The sequence below is a fragment of the Camarhynchus parvulus genome, chromosome Z (genome assembly GCF_901933205.1).
Source record: "Camarhynchus parvulus chromosome Z, STF_HiC, whole genome shotgun sequence".
Taxonomy (NCBI): Eukaryota; Metazoa; Chordata; class Aves; order Passeriformes; family Thraupidae; genus Camarhynchus; species Camarhynchus parvulus.
In genome coordinates this window covers 22676887-22695244 of record NC_044601.1, presented here as the reverse complement: position 1 = coordinate 22695244, position 18358 = coordinate 22676887, and the positions used below count along the sequence as shown (strand labels likewise).

At 39.7% G+C, this 18358-nt stretch overlaps 1 protein-coding gene across 1 annotated transcript in view; it reads left to right on the top strand.

Annotated features, from left to right (window-relative positions):
• Positions 1 to 16296, top strand: part of TRPM3 (transient receptor potential cation channel subfamily M member 3) — a 259332-nt gene extending 243036 nt beyond the window's left edge. The window contains exons 22-25 of the mRNA XM_030968168.1: positions 3512 to 3662; positions 4206 to 4405; positions 5534 to 5666; positions 14847 to 16296. Coding sequence (XP_030824028.1) covers positions 3512 to 3662; positions 4206 to 4405; positions 5534 to 5666; positions 14847 to 16296 — 1934 coding nt within the window. The remainder of the gene's footprint in view (positions 1 to 3511; positions 3663 to 4205; positions 4406 to 5533; positions 5667 to 14846) is intronic.
• Positions 16297 to 18358: the final 2062 nt, after the last annotated feature.

Below are 18358 nucleotides of genomic sequence, written 5' to 3'. Positions count from 1 at the left end.
ATATTTGGTTCAGAAATTATAAAATACTTTCACATCTTTTGGGTTCATTGTGGGTCAAAATTAGAAGGTGCCTACATACGCATAAATAGGATGATGAAAGTGCATTAAAAATAACCAGACTTGAATTTTTTAAAAAATTTGGTTTTGTTATTTGGTTGCACTTATTAGTTTCCACTTTATTTATAATTGTGAACACAGGAAAGCATCCCTCAGTTTATTGTGGTTTCAAACAAATCAGTTTGCATTGTAAAAGTGGTATCCATTTTTATAGGAAAAGTTTTCATCAAAGGCAAAAAGCTATTCAGTGGCAGAGCTGTTCAATTGTGCTGTTTTATCTCTTCATTATTTCCCACACCTGCTCTGGAAGGGTGCAGCTGGGGAAAGAGTCATGATGCAGAAACTCACCAGCATCCTTTGCCAAGCCCTCCACCCAACACACAGTAAATGTGAACAGTGCCCTTGTCATGACAGTAGTTACAGCAGGGAAATTCTTCCTGAGCTCTGCCTCCACGATGGGCCTGAAACCCACAGCAGCTTGAATTACTTTTGGTTTCTTTGCAGCTATTCCCTGGACAGGAAAGAGGAAGTGTTAGTTATGCAGCAAGAAAGTCCCAGCAGGAAACTGTAAATGGGAGTCAGGAAGGAAAAATAAGCACGGAAAGAGATTGTGAAAAGGGAAGAAAGGGATGCAAAAAGTATGTACATCTGCAGATGTCAAGAGGCAATGTTTGAAAGCTTTGTGAAGTTAATTCATATAATTTAAATTAAAACTCCAACCATTTACTGTTTTCTAAAGCCTAAATTCAAGACTTAGTGTCTGAACTTTATCCAATGGCCTGTAGGTATCAGAGTTGTTGGCTTTTTCAGTTACCTGAGATTGGCATATCATTATGCTACCAGAATTTGCTTCTCCACTAAAGCATTTTGCTAGAATTAAGTGTTTTGTGGTTTGTGTTAGAGCAAGACTATAATGTAAAACAGATGAGTCAAGTTTGCATACATGTTAGTATTGTGCTTTGAAATATATCACAATATATTAATGCACATATTACAAAAATTACTTCATTTCTCCAAAAATAATTAAGATTTTTGAATTATGTTATACAAGAAGGGCAGAACAGATTCCTGAAGGGTGAGGCAGAGTGCACACCTTTAATTAACAGTGGAGAAAAAAATCTTTGAAAATAAATGTCATGGTTTAAATATGAAAGAATATGTTCAATGACATGCCATGGAACACAGACTTCTGCATTTTTGAGCACACGTCATATGTTTTCTCCTGCAGCTGCAGATGTGAAAATTAAGTAGTGGCTTAGCTCTCCATTAGTAAGGCAAGAAATGAGTATTCCAGGCACCCACAACAAAATATGCGAAAGAGAAAAACTTCTGAAAAGCTTCAGGACAAGCTGAACCACAAAGGGTATATAAAATAGACTGTGTGAACATGTCTGCATAGGAAATCTAATTTGGCCATCACTGAGTGGCACAAACCAACAGAGATTACCCACTTGTAAGCAAGTAGAGCTGGAGAAATATTTCTTGTCTTCTTAACTGCTTTTTTTCCTAGATTAAATTCTATGGGTTTTTAGGGGGAAAAAGGGGATAATAGAGTTGGAACCAGAGTTGGAGCTGAGTTTTTGGTCTCATTTATCTGAAGTTTGAAAATGCTTTTCGAAATTTTTCTCATTGCTTGGAAAGATATTATTTGTTCTGTTTTCAGCACAAAAGAGGACAACAAGTTTCAGATACTGTGATTGTTCTATCACTGGTGAAATCACAATGGGTTTGGTACTTTGTTGTATTGGACTTTGTACCTCTGACTCAATATATGAGCAAGTTAAAGCTTCCACACAAACAGAGACATAAGTTTCACATTGAGTGCTGATAGCAAGAGGAATTGAATGGTGCAGTTTCTGCTGGGTGAAGGCCAAGAGAGCCCACACTGCCAGCACCTCACTGATGGTATTTTGTATGTCTAAATGAAACCACTGCTTGGAGCAGTGTGGAAATAGACCTGCCTTAAAATGATTTGCAAGGTGATGTTTACTGAGAAATGAAGAGTTGTATAGTCTCAGCCTGCTCCAGTAATAATATGTGGTTTTGCAAACAGGAAGGACTGGTAACACCATGTGCCCAAACACAATGGAGCTGCTGATAAAAAGCAGGGTTGCCCATATTTGACTCTAGGATTTCTTTTTCAGTGAGTTGAATATTTTTGGAGAGGTCATGTAGTCTTGTGTCACATATGGCTACAATAGTTCTGTGTGTAATAGGCTAGTATCTGTGTGTAATGCCCAAAACAAAGTACCAAAATCGCACATAATGTAATACGATGGCCAGTACAGACATCCACAAGTGAATGCCAAGCTCAGTGAACCAAGTTCAGAGGAATGTTTTCGAGAAGATGCAATGGTTGGTACTGGAAATGTGGATTTCTTGCCATACTATGAAATTCTACATATGGCATCATCAAACCTCATTTTCCATGGAGTCGGTACAAAACCCCCAGTGAAATCACTAGGAACTGAGCCAGTGCTGAGCACTTTGGAAATTCCTCACTTAAACTTCTTTTTGATGGAGATGAGGGGAAGCTAGCTGTAATGCTGTGCAAAATTTACTAAGATGGCTTGTATTTGTAAGCTGCTGCTTCCATTATTGTCTTGAAGAGCTGATTATGGAGATACGTAGAACCACCAGGACTGAAGCTGCAGAGACATAAACTGAACCCATGCTTGAAGATTAAGATTATCACTGCGCATGAAGGCATATTAAAACACAAGCAGGGAAAACTATTTCACCATGTTTTCTCTCTCCTTGTTTCAGTTCTACAACATTAATACCGAGAACATTTTGATTCCAATGTATTTGTGGAATAAACAGGTGGCATCTCTGCTGCATACATGTCCCTGTACCTGCTTCAGTAAAGACTTGATAATCTCCCCCACTGTTTCTAGGCATGCAGTCAAGAGTCCTTAATAGCAGAAAGTCATTATGAGTATGTCCTATTGGGGCTTGAGACAGTGCAGTGCGCAGCAATAAATGTCTATTCTTTCATTTACTTTCATGGACTTCCTTTTCCTTATTTATCACATCCTCCTCAATCAATAAAAAAGACAAGGTTTTTGCTGTTAAATAAATAATATGCAAGCTTTTTTGTAGGATTTAACAATTCAATAATTTCATTTTCACAGCTACTAATTGCCACCAGACTACCATATTATTTTGTATTATGTATGCAAACAGGCAGCTTACTCACACCAGACATGTGTCCTGAGAGAATTATCTTGATACCCATGGCACATAACACACAATAACAAGAACTGCAGCCTGTAAAATCTGTGATACCAAGCATAAACTTCTGAGGGGAGAATGTCAATACCATTGTTATTTGGATGGTATTGCCTTGGCAGGCAGGCCATTATAAATATTTAAATATTTCCACAAAAACTACTGAAAAAATAAGATTCATTCCCATTTTGCATTTTTTTTTGTTTCTAAATTTTGTTCCCAGCACCTTGTGGTCAAAATGAAACCAGAGAAGACGGCAAAATTATCCAGCTACCTCCCTGCAAGACAGGAGCATGGATCGTTCCTGCCATCATGGCCTGCTACCTCTTGGTAGCAAACATCCTTTTGGTGAATCTCCTCATTGCAGTTTTCAAGTGAGTGACACAGTGCAAAATATAGACTTGGGAAGGATGCATATTGTTCACAGCCTACAAAGACTGCTGAGCTTTGGCTTTGGCTGAGAGACATTTTTCTAGGATGTAAGGGGGAGAGGGAAAGAGGCTTGTCTCCAGGAAACAAGGGAAATGCCAAGTTTTTCGCATTGTGCTCATTTCCAAGGACAGACACCTAATGGGAACCAGGGCAAAGAAGCCAAATAAGGCTCAGTTATGGCATCATTCATTCCCAATAGGGAAAACAAGGGTAAAAATACTTCCCCATCTCAATGGGACGTTTTAAGACTCAGGGGTTGTACAGTGCAGACATTTACAGTCGTAATGTAATTCAAAAAGGCTAATTATCACCATGCTTTGCCCAGGCAAAAACGTCCTGTTTTGTTCTGCTTCCTGTTCTTGTGACAATGAAACATTTGCCAGTGTTACTGAAATGTATCTAGTTATGATGCTGTCATATAATCTTTGGCAAAGCACACAAAACCATTTTCAGTCTGATGTTGTTTTCCTCTTCTTGCCTTCTAGCAACACGTTTTTCGAAGTCAAATCTATATCAAACCAAGTTTGGAAGTTTCAAAGGTACCAGCTCATCATGACATTCCACGAAAGACCTGTTCTCCCACCACCTCTGATCATTTTTAGCCACATGACAATGATATTTCAACACCTCTGCTGCAGATGGAGGAAGCATGAAAGTGACCCTGATGAGAGAGACTATGGATTGAGTAAGACTCAGATAATGCACAAAGGGGACTTTCCAATGCTTTTCATGATGTCTAGTGTTTGACATGCATGAAGTCAAAGCCCAGCACCTTGATAACCTTCCCAGCAAAGTAACAACTCTCACCTGCAAAAACCTTACCTGAATTAGTTAGTTTTACCTGATTTGCCCAACCCTTCATTCTCTTTGCAATGTTAAGGAGGCTGTGTTTTTCTGGAACTGTTTGGGGTTGTTGCCTGTTTGTTCCTTGAAAGCAAAGAGGTTTGTTTTGCTGTTACTAGTGGTCTGTAATTGCTGGAATTCTTCTCACTCCATGACAGTTCCAGCTTTATTTTTGAAAATACAGAGCAAATAGCACATGCTTTTCCTGAGCACACTTTTTTTGCCTAGATAAGCTTAGAGATGGTAAAAGGCAATTTTGTTTACATAGTCTCTCCTTGACTCTGACTCAGACTGGAGGAGTAGTTCCTTAATAGGCTTTAAATGAAGCCCCATAACCATGATGGAAAACCTGTCAGATTATTTTGATAATGCTTTCCTCTTCTCTATCTAATTCTTCAAGTCAGAATATCTCCACCTTGCCCAATGTACATGCCAGAGGCAGGGAGCTAAGGGATGTGTGTCTCTGCCCAGGATTAGCCCATGCCACAGCCCACTTCTCTGTGAGGAGGGAGCGGGAGTCACGTTTGGCCCTAGAGACGGCTCTCCTCCCACTCCCATTACACTGCTGCCTGTAGATGTCACTTCTGGCCACATCAGACAGACCCCTGTATGCTCAGACTCCTTCCTAGCAGTCTGCTAATCTCATTATTTGTCTCTTAGGTTACAGGTGGGCTTTGGCTTTCACCATCTGTCCAGGACCTGACCAGCTGCTGTGCTTAGATCTCATGTAATCAGAACATATTCACGTTTGCTCAGCATTTGCCTGCTTAGGTGCTTCTGTCTACAGAATCGTATATAACTAGAGCCACTAATTCCATAGTGGCTAACTAACAGCATCTATCTGTTTTCATACCAAAATGCCACACATACTTGCTTATGAAAGTTAAGTCCATGAGTTTCACAAATAAGAATGTAGTTAGTTCACATGTGAATATTTGCCAAATTCTTATTTCTCATTTTTTTTCCACAGAACTTTTCATAACTGAGGATGAATTGAAAAAGGTCCATGATTTTGAAGAGCAGTGCATAGAAGAGTATTTCAGAGAAAAGGATGACAGATTCAACTCCTCCAATGATGAAAGAATCCGTGTCACTTCAGAAAGGTGCACTTTTTTGTTCTCATAAGTTGATCTGGAAATGTGTTTCTGTCACCACCCTCACTCTTTCTTTTTTTCTTGTAAAAGGAAACGAAGTCGTTTTGGTAAATCTTACTTAAAAAGTAAAATGATAAAATGTGATGAGTTTATTTTCTCTTTTTCTGTTTTTGTTTTTGTTTTTGTTTTTTTTGCTAAAGCATATGTGTTCAACGCTGGGCTAGGTGTGGCTCTGAGGATCCTTTTCTAGGGGAAGGTGTCCCTGCCCATGGCAGGAGGGTTGTAACTGAATGATCTTTAAGGTCCCTTCCAAGCCACATCATTGTATGATAAGCTTTGTAAAAGGGATCTTTTATCCAGTTGTATTAAAGTAAATCTGATGCAGTGAGAGGCACCAATTATGCTTGCGTCTCAGTTCTTGAAACAGGATTTCAGGGCAGAAGTAGACACAAAAAAATGGGAGTAAATTAGAGTTCCTCAATGAAAAACCTGACTTTAGAGTTTACCTGTGAGTGATTCAGATAAGAAACAAGGCTTGTTTCAGGATAGCCTGGCTAGGTAAGCTAGTTTCATTGGAACCAGTAGCAACATGGATTTTAAATGGAACAAGACATTTCACCTACAGTAGTGCACAGAGGAAAATAGCAATACAGTAATTTAGTGGAAGTTGCTAGTCTGCAAATTCAGAGGATATTAGAGTGGAAGTTGATAAGGCATAGCCAAGTAATCCACCATTCCTGCGTCTGGAAGAGACAAATGAGGGAAGAAATTATAGAGGTCTATGTAAATGTGAGTGCAAGGAAAGTGTGAGCAGAAATCAACTGTTTACTGTGACAGTCAGAATAAGATACAGGGGAGTAACAGAATAATTTAGCAGGATCCTGTGTTCAAAATAAACAGAAAATAGGTGATCTTTTTTCATGCAGTAAGTAGTGTAACAGAACAAATTTTTGAAAGACAGTGAGGTCTACAAGAAGCTGATGATGTCAGCTAAAATGCTACATGCATTCAAACAAGACTAGACAGGCTTATGAAAGAGAAATCCAGTAAGGACTGCTAAATACATAGAGATCATGTTGAGCACATAAAGTTCCTGAGCAAAAAATATTAAAGACTGAAGAATATAGAGGAGGAAGAACTACATATACATCAAAGTAAGATAGTAGATAAATTGGTCTGTGGTCCAACTGAATACCTTTTTTTTCTTGTGTTCTGATAGTCTGGTGGCCACAGAACTCAACTGAAAAATCATAGATGCAGTTTCAAATCTCTGAATATAGCTTTTTGTTTGGTAGCCAAGGAAGGAAGAGTTACATTTGAAGACCTGTAAATAAGAAGTAATGTAGCTAGGTCCTCCCCTATATCATGCAAGTGTTGTAAGTCCCTGAAAATGAAAACATAACAGGCTGCCTTTCCATTCTGTGCTGGCCCTATTTTATAGGAAAAGAGCCTTTATCTCTAATTTAAATGAAAAGCTTAAAACACCTTGTTCCACAATCAAGCTCCTGAATATGAATCCTAAGTGAAGGCAAACACCTGACCCTCACAGAGAAATAGCTCTTTAAAAATCCATTTACCTTAGCCAATAGTTTAACGTGGAGACCAGTGTGCCCAGCTCTGTAAGAGAGATCCAGGCAGTGACCCTGTAGGGTACAGAGGTCACTCCCAGGTCCAATCAGTGACATCCCAGGTGAATGCAGTTCTTATTACATAATAGGTCTCAAGAATATTTAAAAGATGCTTGAGGAATCAGGGCTATCTGAGTATCATACATAGCACATTTTAGAAACAGCATGCCTGGGTCTTTTATTTTGCCTGCAGTCATGACCAAGTCCTCTTAAATGTAAACCGCTTGTCTTGGTTCCAGCCAGGGTGGGGTTAATTTTTGCAGTAGCCAGGAGGAGGTGGGAGGACTCTGAGGTTGTTTGATACCACCTTATGTCATTGCCAGGAGCAGGGGAAAAGGACTCTTACTTCTTAGTAGGAGAGATTCCTTCTGGTCGAGAAAACATGATGGATGGAGCAGTCTGGTATTGTTTATTGTCAGGGCGTTTTCACTGTAAAGAGTTTATCCTCCTTCTCCTTCTCCTTCTCCTCCTTCTCCTTCTCCTTCTCCTTCTCCTTCTCCTTCTCCTTCTCCTTCTCCTTCTCCTTCTTCTTTTTTCTCTTTCTCCTTCTCCTTCTTCCACCTTTTGTTGTAGTTTTGTTGCTGTTACTGTTTATTTTCTTCTTTATTGCTGTTTCCAGTAAGTTGTTCTTATCTCAAACGTCACCTTGTGTGCCTCCAATTGAAGCAGGGGAGGGGAAGTGGCATCATGGTTTCTAAATTGATGAATACTATTCCCAAACCTTGACAACACTAGAAATATTTTTGTAGCCTGTGGAACATTCAAATATGTAAAATCCAGATTTGCACTTTAGAGTTTCTTTACAGAGTTATCATTGCACAAGAAACAAGATGCAGAGCAAAGAAAGCAGAGAAGATGCAAGACTGTGGTTTCTCTTCCAATGCCCAATCACTAGCCTGTAGTAGTAGACCAAGTATAAGACCCATGTTAGAGCCATGAGATACCAGTTTAGTCATCTGTCCAATTAGGTCAGCTTTATGTGGTGTAAAATTGAACCAAAAACCCCTGGAAATGTGAGTGAAGTTCTTCCCAAAGACCTTTCATTTACAAGAAGCAGAGCATGCTGTTAAGCTTAAGAAGGGAAGGGTTGGGACGGGCCTTGTGTGACATAACTGCCCCTGGACCTGGACCTGTCACTGCCTTCCCTTGCCTCTGTGCACATGTGATAATGCTCCCCTCTGCTTGAGCAGCTCCAGGTCCTGCTAGGAGGAGGAACAGCTGCACACCCTGCATACAAAGCCCAGCGTACCTGGAAGCAGGAGTAGGGGACTAGCACTGGAAGGGAAGTGTAAGATGGGAACAGAGTCTTGGTTCAAGCCTCAGTGGGTCACAAAGACAGGTTAGGGGCTCAGGAAATCAAAGCAAGAAGAGATCCTGTGCATTGATGCATTGACCTGGGTGTCAATGAATGATTTCAGCTATGCAGTCGGGGGCTGTGCTGGGGCAGGACCACAATGTCTTGTCTGACTCACCTGCAACAAGCTTCAGTTGATGCTCTCACCTTAAAATAGTCCACCCTGATATCCTGTGGGCCTGCCTCAGTTCAGGAATCTCCTTACTTCTCTTGTAACCACAGACACCACCTAAGTCTCCATATTTGATGTCACCAGACAGAATCCCTCCTTTACCTGATCACTTCACATTCAGAAATTAAAAGGATAGAACAGCACTTGATGTTTGTCTTTCCTTGACCTCAGACTAAGCGACTGAGAGGAGTAGCTGTTGCTGGGAGAGTGGGAACCACAGACAAAGTTTATTAAAAAAGCCCTGCTTCTTCTGCCTTCTGACTCTGATAGGAAGAAAGAACTCCACTGTGTATTTAAATTCCTTCACAGAAAGGGGTCTAAATGAAGATCAGTCCTTCCTTGGCCTCAGATTTTGGCAACAGTTTAAATTTAAGGAATCACTTTGTCTGGCAAGTTCTAATGATGGCAAATCAGATATATTTATATAAAAATGAATTATTTATTAAACAGACAAAAGATAACAGATGAAAAACCTTAATCAGAACTAGTTACTCCACAGTATATAACTAAAATAACTACTAGAGGATTACAGCATGAAACAGTGCACTATATCAAGGTACCTATATTAAAGCTAGCAAAAGAAAGAGTATTGATTAGGAGTCAAATGCTACTTACCACAAAGTGATGACAATGGACACAAATACCTTCACATAACCCCTGAGGAGTAACCACAAAGTAGGTTCCTACTAACAGGAGAAACTTCACACATTTCCAGGAAAATGTATACAAGGTTTTTGCTTTGTGAAGGTTTTGTGTGGCTTTTATAGTTGTAAAGTGAGTGGCTGTCAGTCAGAAATACAGTGTGTTTTGCCAGATCTCTAAGATTTTTATTGGCATTTGGGAGATGCTAGGCCAGTGACCATGGCACCAAAATCAGTTAGTGATTATTCAAGATTATACTCCCTGAAATACAAGACAGCTTGTCCTGTTTGAGTTATCTGACTGGCTAGCAAACAACAGATGTGGGGGCTGAGATGCTCTGCTACAGAAGCCCACTATCTGAGATTTCACACAAGCATATGGAAGTAGCATCAGGTTACTGATCATATCAGATGAAGTCATGGACTAAGTGGGAAAATATAAAGCAGTACAAGGCTGTAAGGTGTTTCCCTTGAATGCATTTTTCAAAGCACGTGTGGTGAATCTCCTGAAAACCTGTGAGGAAAGCTGAGCTGGACAAATTCACTTCATTGCAGTGGAAGATTCACGATCTTTTGTGGAGAATCTTCCTTTCAAATCATTGTATTGCGTCTTGACCAGAACAAAGACATGTGGAATATGATCAAAAAAGACTGCACTGTTTTTCTTCATCTGGCATGAAGTCACTGAAACAATCACTTCAGTAACCCAGCACATTTGTTCCATGTGAACAGGTCCCAACTCTTTCATACCTATGCAAAACATCATGTTGCTTTCAAAAGGAGCAGGGTCACATCATAACAGTATTTGAAAAGCAGATAAGCTGGTTAGAGCAGATATTATTATGTCATCTGTGGTACTCTGTGGTATCCATTAGTACAGCACTTTATAATCTGGAGTGCAATTACACGTACAGCGTCTGTGTGGATGAGGACATAGCTATTATCTTGATTTCAGAGCTGGCAGGCTGAAGTGCACAGAAATAGCTTTGTGTTGGTAAAAAGGACTACCAGACCCAGACATAAAAAATGACAGCAGGAAAGGTCTGTGACTCTGGTGCCATCTCTCTTTGGTCATAAAGAGTTAAGTGGTCTTAGGCTCCAGTGGGAATGCAGCCATGACAACCCAACTTCCTCAGCCAGGAAAAACCACTGCACCCGGGAAAACTGACTGGCTGCTTGCATCAGCACTGCTTTACCAAAAGATGTCAGGCAAAGTACCCTGTTACAGGCTTGGAAACTGCTGTGTGTGTTTTATTTAAATACAACCATTCCACAATCGCCTATCACAAGCTCAGTGGTATCTCTGTAAGTGACTTTCATGTCAATGGTCTTTGTGGCTTTTGAAAAGGATTTTGAAGTATGAATGATGTCTTAGAAAAGGATTTTGAAATATGACTGATGTCTTAGAAATGGACCTAGGTCAACAAAGAGACTTGTGAACCTAATTCTACCATTCAATTAAGATATCTACCTCTGAAAAGAGTGCCTTACTGCCATTAAAGAATTATTTTAAATAAATTATTGATGAACTAATGTGCAAAGGTTAAAAATAAAGAAACCAAAATGAATGCCAGCAAAAGTCATCATCTCCCAAACCATAATTAAAAAGTCTTACTGCAAATAATATAAAATCTTGGTCAGTTTCTGAGTTCTCCCCTCATTATTGAATATTGTCCTGGTAAAATCTTATGTTTGTTTCACTATGTGAAATTTTTGAGCTTCAGCAGCACACCTTGGAGCATGTTTTACATGGAGCAGCCTCCTTTTTTCTTCTCATTCTGTTAGCATGGGTTGGCACTTTCTAATACATTGAATAACACACTGAATAATACACTTTCTAATATATTGAGTCTTGCTGGAAGGAAAAGCACAGGTGTGAAGGAGGCATCATAGATGGATATTGTGAGATTTGCTAAAAGGTTCATACTTGCTTCTGAATACCCATGGAGGAAAAAAAAAAATCCAAAAGCAAAACTTGGGCATTCTTATTTTGAAACTGGGTTTTAATTCAAAACTATTCCTAAAGGAAATACAAGGCAGGCTGTTTATTCAGTGAGTGCAAGAACATTTTCCCAAGAATATGGGAAAATAGAAAAAAATCACTTATTTAAGACATTTTAAGGACCAGATTAGGGGTGTATCTCTCCAGACCATATCCTCCTCTGGCCACAGTGTTTGGCCAATGTGATTTTATCATGTTTCTAATAGTCTTACTCCCAGAACATGGTGCTGTTCTGTAGGATGAATGATTACAGAACTGAACATCAAATTAATTCAAGAGAATACCATTAATACAATAAATATTTGTTTAATGTTCTGGAGTAGCCATATGTTTTTTATATATATATATATATATATATATATATATCATTTTATATAGATAATATATATATATTATTATTTTATTTATTTTTATATATGTATATATAATATATATATATATATAAAACTAAGGGTGACTAAGTTGGTGTCTTTGGGGTTGGAGGAGACCATCATCTTTCAAGCTTTCTTTTTGTGAATAAAATTCTATAGGTAGGGCTCATGAAGTGCAAACGCGTGCATGCATTTTTCAGTTACCTATGCACATTTCTGGTTACCTGTGGTTTCCAAACCCAGACTGCTCTGTGCTTATCTTGTTACCTTTCTCCGTAAATTTTCCACGCTATCAATGCAATCGCATTTGTCATCAGTTCCATAGCAACCAAGAAACCATGTAACTTGAAAGTCTCTCTTCGCCTTGCCTGACACTCCGTGCCACTGACAGTAGCTGCAAAATCACATTCAGGGGAGGCAGAACAAATACATGAACACCTACCAGCCAGGTATTATTCTAGGTTCTCCTAGTTGTGTTCAGTAGCATTGTGTAGGCCTCACGTGAATGCAAGAGACAAAACTTACCTCACTGTGGAAAGTTCCACTGATAGACCAACTGGCTGTGTTTGTATTAAAAAATATTTCACTTGTGTGCAGGTGTCAAGGCAGGAAAGAAAAAAACAAACCAAAACAATGGCAAAAACAGCAGCAACAGCAACAACAAGATAGCAAGACCACAACCAGATTATCCAGTTAGCTTTAAATAATGTTATAAATTCATTCTAATTCTTGATAACTGTTGGTGGGGTGAAAAGTTTTTTGTGGCATGTAATCTGAGCTGTAATTGTCCAGTGAAATCCAGTAAAATTTTTCCTTATGTGTGACAGCCCTAAAATTGCGATGTTTTATCTGTTCATCATCTTGAAGCAGTTCTTATAGGATCTGAATGTGGGGTGAAGGACTCAATTATTGGCTAATAAATATTTCAAAAGTATAATTGCTTTTATAAAATAGCAGTTCGTATAAGTAATAACATGAGTGAAAATTCAACTGCTTCCCATATAAACTGCTCTCACTGTGGAATTACATCCTGTACTTGCAATAACATTAACCTATTTTGTTGGAGAAGCTGGTAGAACTAGAAATAGACTGGTGCCTAAATGATAATGAGTAGAATAAGATTCCTTATTTCAGTTCATTTCTTAGCAGTGATTACTTGATCATTTGTCTCCTGAAGACTGATGATAGCAATTCAGTTGCTTCTGCATGTTTAATTTGTTGTGCTTGTGCCTTCAAAACTCACACACTTCACAGGAAAAGCCTGTATTTCCCAGGAATGTGAGACTTGCTGTAGGGAGCTGAGTCACACTCTTCCCTCTCCTCTCCTCTCCTCTCCTCTCCTCTCCTCTCCTCTCCTCTCCTCTCCTCTCCTCTCCTCTCCTCTCCTCTCCTCTCCTCTCCTCTCCTCTCCTCTCCTCTCCTCTCCTCTCCTCTCTGTGGGCAGATTCTGTTGCTCATCACCACAAGGTAGTCAGACTTCAGTGTTTTACCAGAAAAAGTTCTGAGCATTAGGTAACAGGGCATTAATGCTGTCCAATATTCTATTCTTAGCTATAATCTTCCCCTCTTTGCAAAGAAGAGTGGTTATGGTGTTGTCAGTTCCAAATCACTTGTCCTGTTGAAAAAAATAACTAGCAGTAGTAGAAGATTATAATTTACCTCATCAGAAATCCTGGGAATTGTTTGTGTGCCTATTAACTATGGCAGTGTGACTAGTAATACTTGAGCATGAATTGCACTATAACTGGAAGAGAGTAAGAGGCCTGTGATGAAAAAGAGTGTGGAAATTTTGCCATTTGCTATCTTTTGCATGTCTGATCGTTTTTCAATGTCTACTGCAGTGGCAAAAAACAAAATTATTATCTATCAGACACAGAGAACTACATAAACTTGTTGCTTTTAGTACATCTTCAATGGAAAGTGGAAGTCACAGCCTGTCATAGGGATTACAAACAGAGAAAATAATTATAGAAGTTTCTCATGTGCTACAGGCAATTTCGTAATGTAAAATTTTCAGACTCTATAAATCCTTCAGAAGACATGTTTTAGAAGTCAGAAAATTGAAGTGGTTAGAAGCCACTGGCATAAATCTGTACACAATTCCCTAAAAATTGAAAATATTTTAAAATTTAGTAGATCAATGGTCTAGAAAAGACATACTTAAATTTAAATTAAATTAAATTTAAAATACTGAATCTTACATTCAGCTATTACATATTTCTTTTAATCTAACTTTTTATTTCTATATTATGATAGCAGCTGAAAACTAACTTTAAAATCCATCATTTCAATCCTTGAGCTATGAATGCAGACTACCCAAAGCACAGTCACAGTAATGGAACAACTTTAGTGCATGTACCCTGTTGCAGGCTGTATTCGGCTTCATCAGTGTTCCTCCTCCTTGCAGTGTTCATGAATATTTAACTCAGTATTATATATATTCAGCAAAATAACTGATATTTCTTTTTTCTACAAATCTGAGCTAAATATTAATCAGAGAACAAAGAAACTATCTCCTTAGATCGACATAGGACTAGGTAGTGCAAATCTGGGGCAAACTCTAGGAAAAAATACAGCAGTGCCTCTCTTCTGTGGCACATTGCCTGCTTTCTTTACTTTATTTAAGCCACCTGTGATGGTCCTGACTGTGGCACAACTAGGGACAACATCATGTGGCAACTGCTTTAAGTGTTATTCATTCATAATAACCTAATTAGAAGTTTTGGAAGCAAAGAGGCAATAATTCATAGAAACTTCTGTGAAATTAGTCTCCTGTCCCTGGAATGAGGCACACCCAAGCCCCCTCTGCACTACACAGATGATGCCCCTGGTTTAATCCACTGTGTGTAGGGTTTTTTTTGCAAAACCTCTTTTAGCAGAATTTTGAAGCCGATGAGGGGGTGTACATTGCCTTTGGGGTTTGAGATGTATTTGTTTCCAAGTTGTTTGGTGACCTGACCTGGTTAGCTGAACATCACTGCCTTGTAGAAATTTACCTGTTTAATTCTTCCCTTTCTAAAGGGTAGAGAACATGGCCATGCGGCTGGAAGAAGTAAACGAGAGAGAGCACTGCATGAAGGCCTCTCTGCAGACTGTTGACATCAGGCTTGCTCAGCTGGAAGACATGATGGGACGAATGGTGACTGCCTTGGAAAAGATGGCTGGCATTGAGAGAGGCGAGACAACTAAGATCCGATCCAGGACCTCATCCGACTGTACTGATGCAGCCTACATTGTGAGGCAGAGCAGCTTCAACAGTCAGGAAGGAAATGCCTACAAGCTTCAAGAGAGCATTGATCCCACAGGAGAGGAGTCCATGTCCCCAACATCACCTACGATCACACCTCGCTTGCGAAGCCATTCCTTCTATGCAACAAATATAAAGGACAAATGTGGGTTGGAAAAGCTGGAAAGCATTTTTAAGGAAAGATCTCCAAGCCTGCATCGGGCAATCAGTTCCCACTCAATAGCAAAAGAAGGAAAGGCTCCTTTACCCCCTACCAGCACTTTGTCAATCGCCCCAGACTCCAGAAGACCTTCATCTTGTATAGACATCTATGTTTCTGCCATGGATGAAATGCATTCTGACACAGAACCTCTCGAGAGCTCCATAAATATTCTTGGTCCTGAAGATGCAGCTCTGCCAGCTCACATAGCCTCTTCCCTTTTAACTAATAGTGCATACATCAGCAGTACAGCTGGTGAAAAGATCTCTGGCAGGAGTCTTGATTATGAGGAAACTTCTGGAATAGAAACAAGAGCATTTTCTTCAGACTATTCACAAATCACAGATTGCCAAATCCCGTGGGATTCAGACCCTCCCTTGTATCATACTTTAGAGCGATCGAAAAGCAGCCGTTACCTGGCTACTACTCCATTTATTCTGGAGGAAACACCAATTGTGAAATCTCACAGCTTCATGTTCTCTCCTTCTCGAAGCTACTTCAGCAGCCTTGGTGTCCCAGTCAAAACAGCAGAGTACACAAGTATTACAGATTGCATAGACACGAGGTGTGTGAGTGCTCCCCAGGCCATTGCAGAGAGGGCCAGTTTCCCTGGAAGCCTCAGGGGCAAAGTGGAAGACTTGGGATGCTGCCACCCAGAGAGAGAAGCTGAACTAACCCACCCAAGCTCTGATCATGAGGATGTCGAGGTCAAAGACAAGAAGGGAATCCCCTTATCTCCTCAAGACAGCAGTGCTACAACAATTCTGCCCAACAGCATCCCACTCCCAAAGATAGAGAGAGCCAACAGCTACTCTGCAGAGGAGTCCGGCGTGTTGCATGCACAGCACACACGGAAGAGCTACTCCATCAGTGACAAACTTGACAGGCAGAGAAACACAGCCGGCCCACGGAACCCCTTGGAGAGGAGCAAGTCCTCAAGGCCAGAGAGCAGAGGGGACAACCTGTCCATGAGGAGACTGTCAAGAACTGGAGCCTTCTGCAGCTTTGAAAGCAAGCACAGCTAGGATTATACAAAGCTCACCAGCAGTCTAAGGGTCATCTGCTTTTCAATCTGTTTTTCTTAGCAGAATTTTTTAAAAAACCCTCACATCACCCCATGTTGAATCCAATTGGCATTAGCCGCGGGTCAAGGGAGCACATTTTCAATCTCAGCATCACCACTGACGTACTCCATCTTGACCCAATTGACATTTGCACTTAAGAAAAAAGGGAGGGATGAAAGCTTTACAAAACCTTCAGTAAACAAGAGGAATAACAAGACCCCTTAATGAAGTCAGAAGACTTAGATTAATAGCTCCAGATATCTGCCTTTTATTAGAGGGCATCCTAAGACCTTTTATCATTATTCAAGTTTTTAAGATGCAGGAATTAACTGGCAAAAAAGAGATGTACAAATTAGATGTTCCAAACTTCAATCACAACTTCTTTTTCATCTATGTCTCCATTGTGATGACTGGTGAAAAGCATTTGTTATTTCTGTAGGAACTGGCAGCAAAAAACCCTAAAGTCTCCCAAGTCCCTTGCATCCCAAATTTGTGGAAATGAAGAAAGATGAACACAACAACTATAAATGTTCACTTGTCTCCTTTTGTATCAACTTCTAGTGCCACAGAAAGTTTATATTTTCAAGAGTGGAAAGGGAAATGAAATGCCTTTTTTACTGCAACTTAAATGGAAGAAGAATTTATGTTAAAATGTCAGGTGATTTCCTGTGTAAAACAGGCATTCTAGATTCTAGCACAGGTGAGAAAGCTCAGGATGAATGTAATTAAGTGGAATAGTATATATTTATTTTTTTACCACATTTGTCATCAGTATTTTGTCTCACTAAATCAAAGGATATAATGAAACAGTAAGAATAAGATGATCAGAGCAGAGCATAGTAATAGTGTCCAGTTCTTATGGCTCAGTTTAATTATATATATATAAATTGGGGAGATTTATCCACCATGCTGCTACCAGGTTCTTCTTGCTGTTTCATTTGAGCTACCGATTCTTCACATCATTCCCCCACCTATAAAATTCACACCTTTTTTCCCTTTTTTTTCATGTGAACATAGCTGTATTTGGACTTTTTAAATTATACAGGATTTATCAAGAAGTCTGAATCCAGATTCATGTGATTAGACTGAAGCTGCTTAAAAGAAAGTATTTTTGGCAGAGGACTGGAAAACACTAGAATTTCTATGTGCTTCTAAGGTAAGTAAAAGAACCAAAGTGAAACTGCAGGGGTCTGTAAACAGCAGAAGCCACCAGTTGTGAGTAGGCATCCACTGTTCATCAGCACAGCACACAGTGAGCACTGTCAGTGGGAAAGTGTGTCTGAAGGGTAGCGCAGGTACAGGCTTTGGGTGAAGACAAGTGTCAATCCACTGACTCCACCCACGTTCCGAGGGCCCACATTGTCAGCAAGAGTTTCAAACTTCTCAGGAGGCAGTGTCCGGTGGTCACAGGTGGAAGGGAAAACAGAAGACTGGAGAAGGGTGGAGAAGCATAAGCTGCAACTGGAAAAACAATTCACATTCCTTTATGACGGCACAACTTTTAAACTTTTAAAAAGTTGACACTAGTGCTATCAGAAGTTAAAATATCTCACCAGTTACCAATATCTGTGTGGAACCAGCTCCTTTTTGTTATTAAAAATTAACATTTGTGAGTGGGGTACATATTTCACATTATTTAAATTGAATTAGGCAGCTTTGAGAATACAAGCTGATATTTTCTCACTGAGTCCTCACCCTGGGAGACTCTGAGCACCATCTGAGAGTTAAGTCCAAAAGGCGACTAATCCAGACAGAAAAATAATCATCAGCCTCAAGAAAAGAGGCAAAGAAGGTGAAAACATTTAGTTAACAAGTCACTGCGTTGGAAGTTCAGGAAACAAGGAAATGCAGCAAGGGGATGTTAAGAACAATATGTTTCACATTTCCTGCACCAACGTGTTCCTTGCTTTCTTCTGTTTGATCAGGCTTTCAGTGAACTAAACTCCACCAAGACACCATGTTTATGCAATTGCCTTGCAGGCCGTGTGCAGCATTACAGTCACATGGCGATACCAAGAAAGGT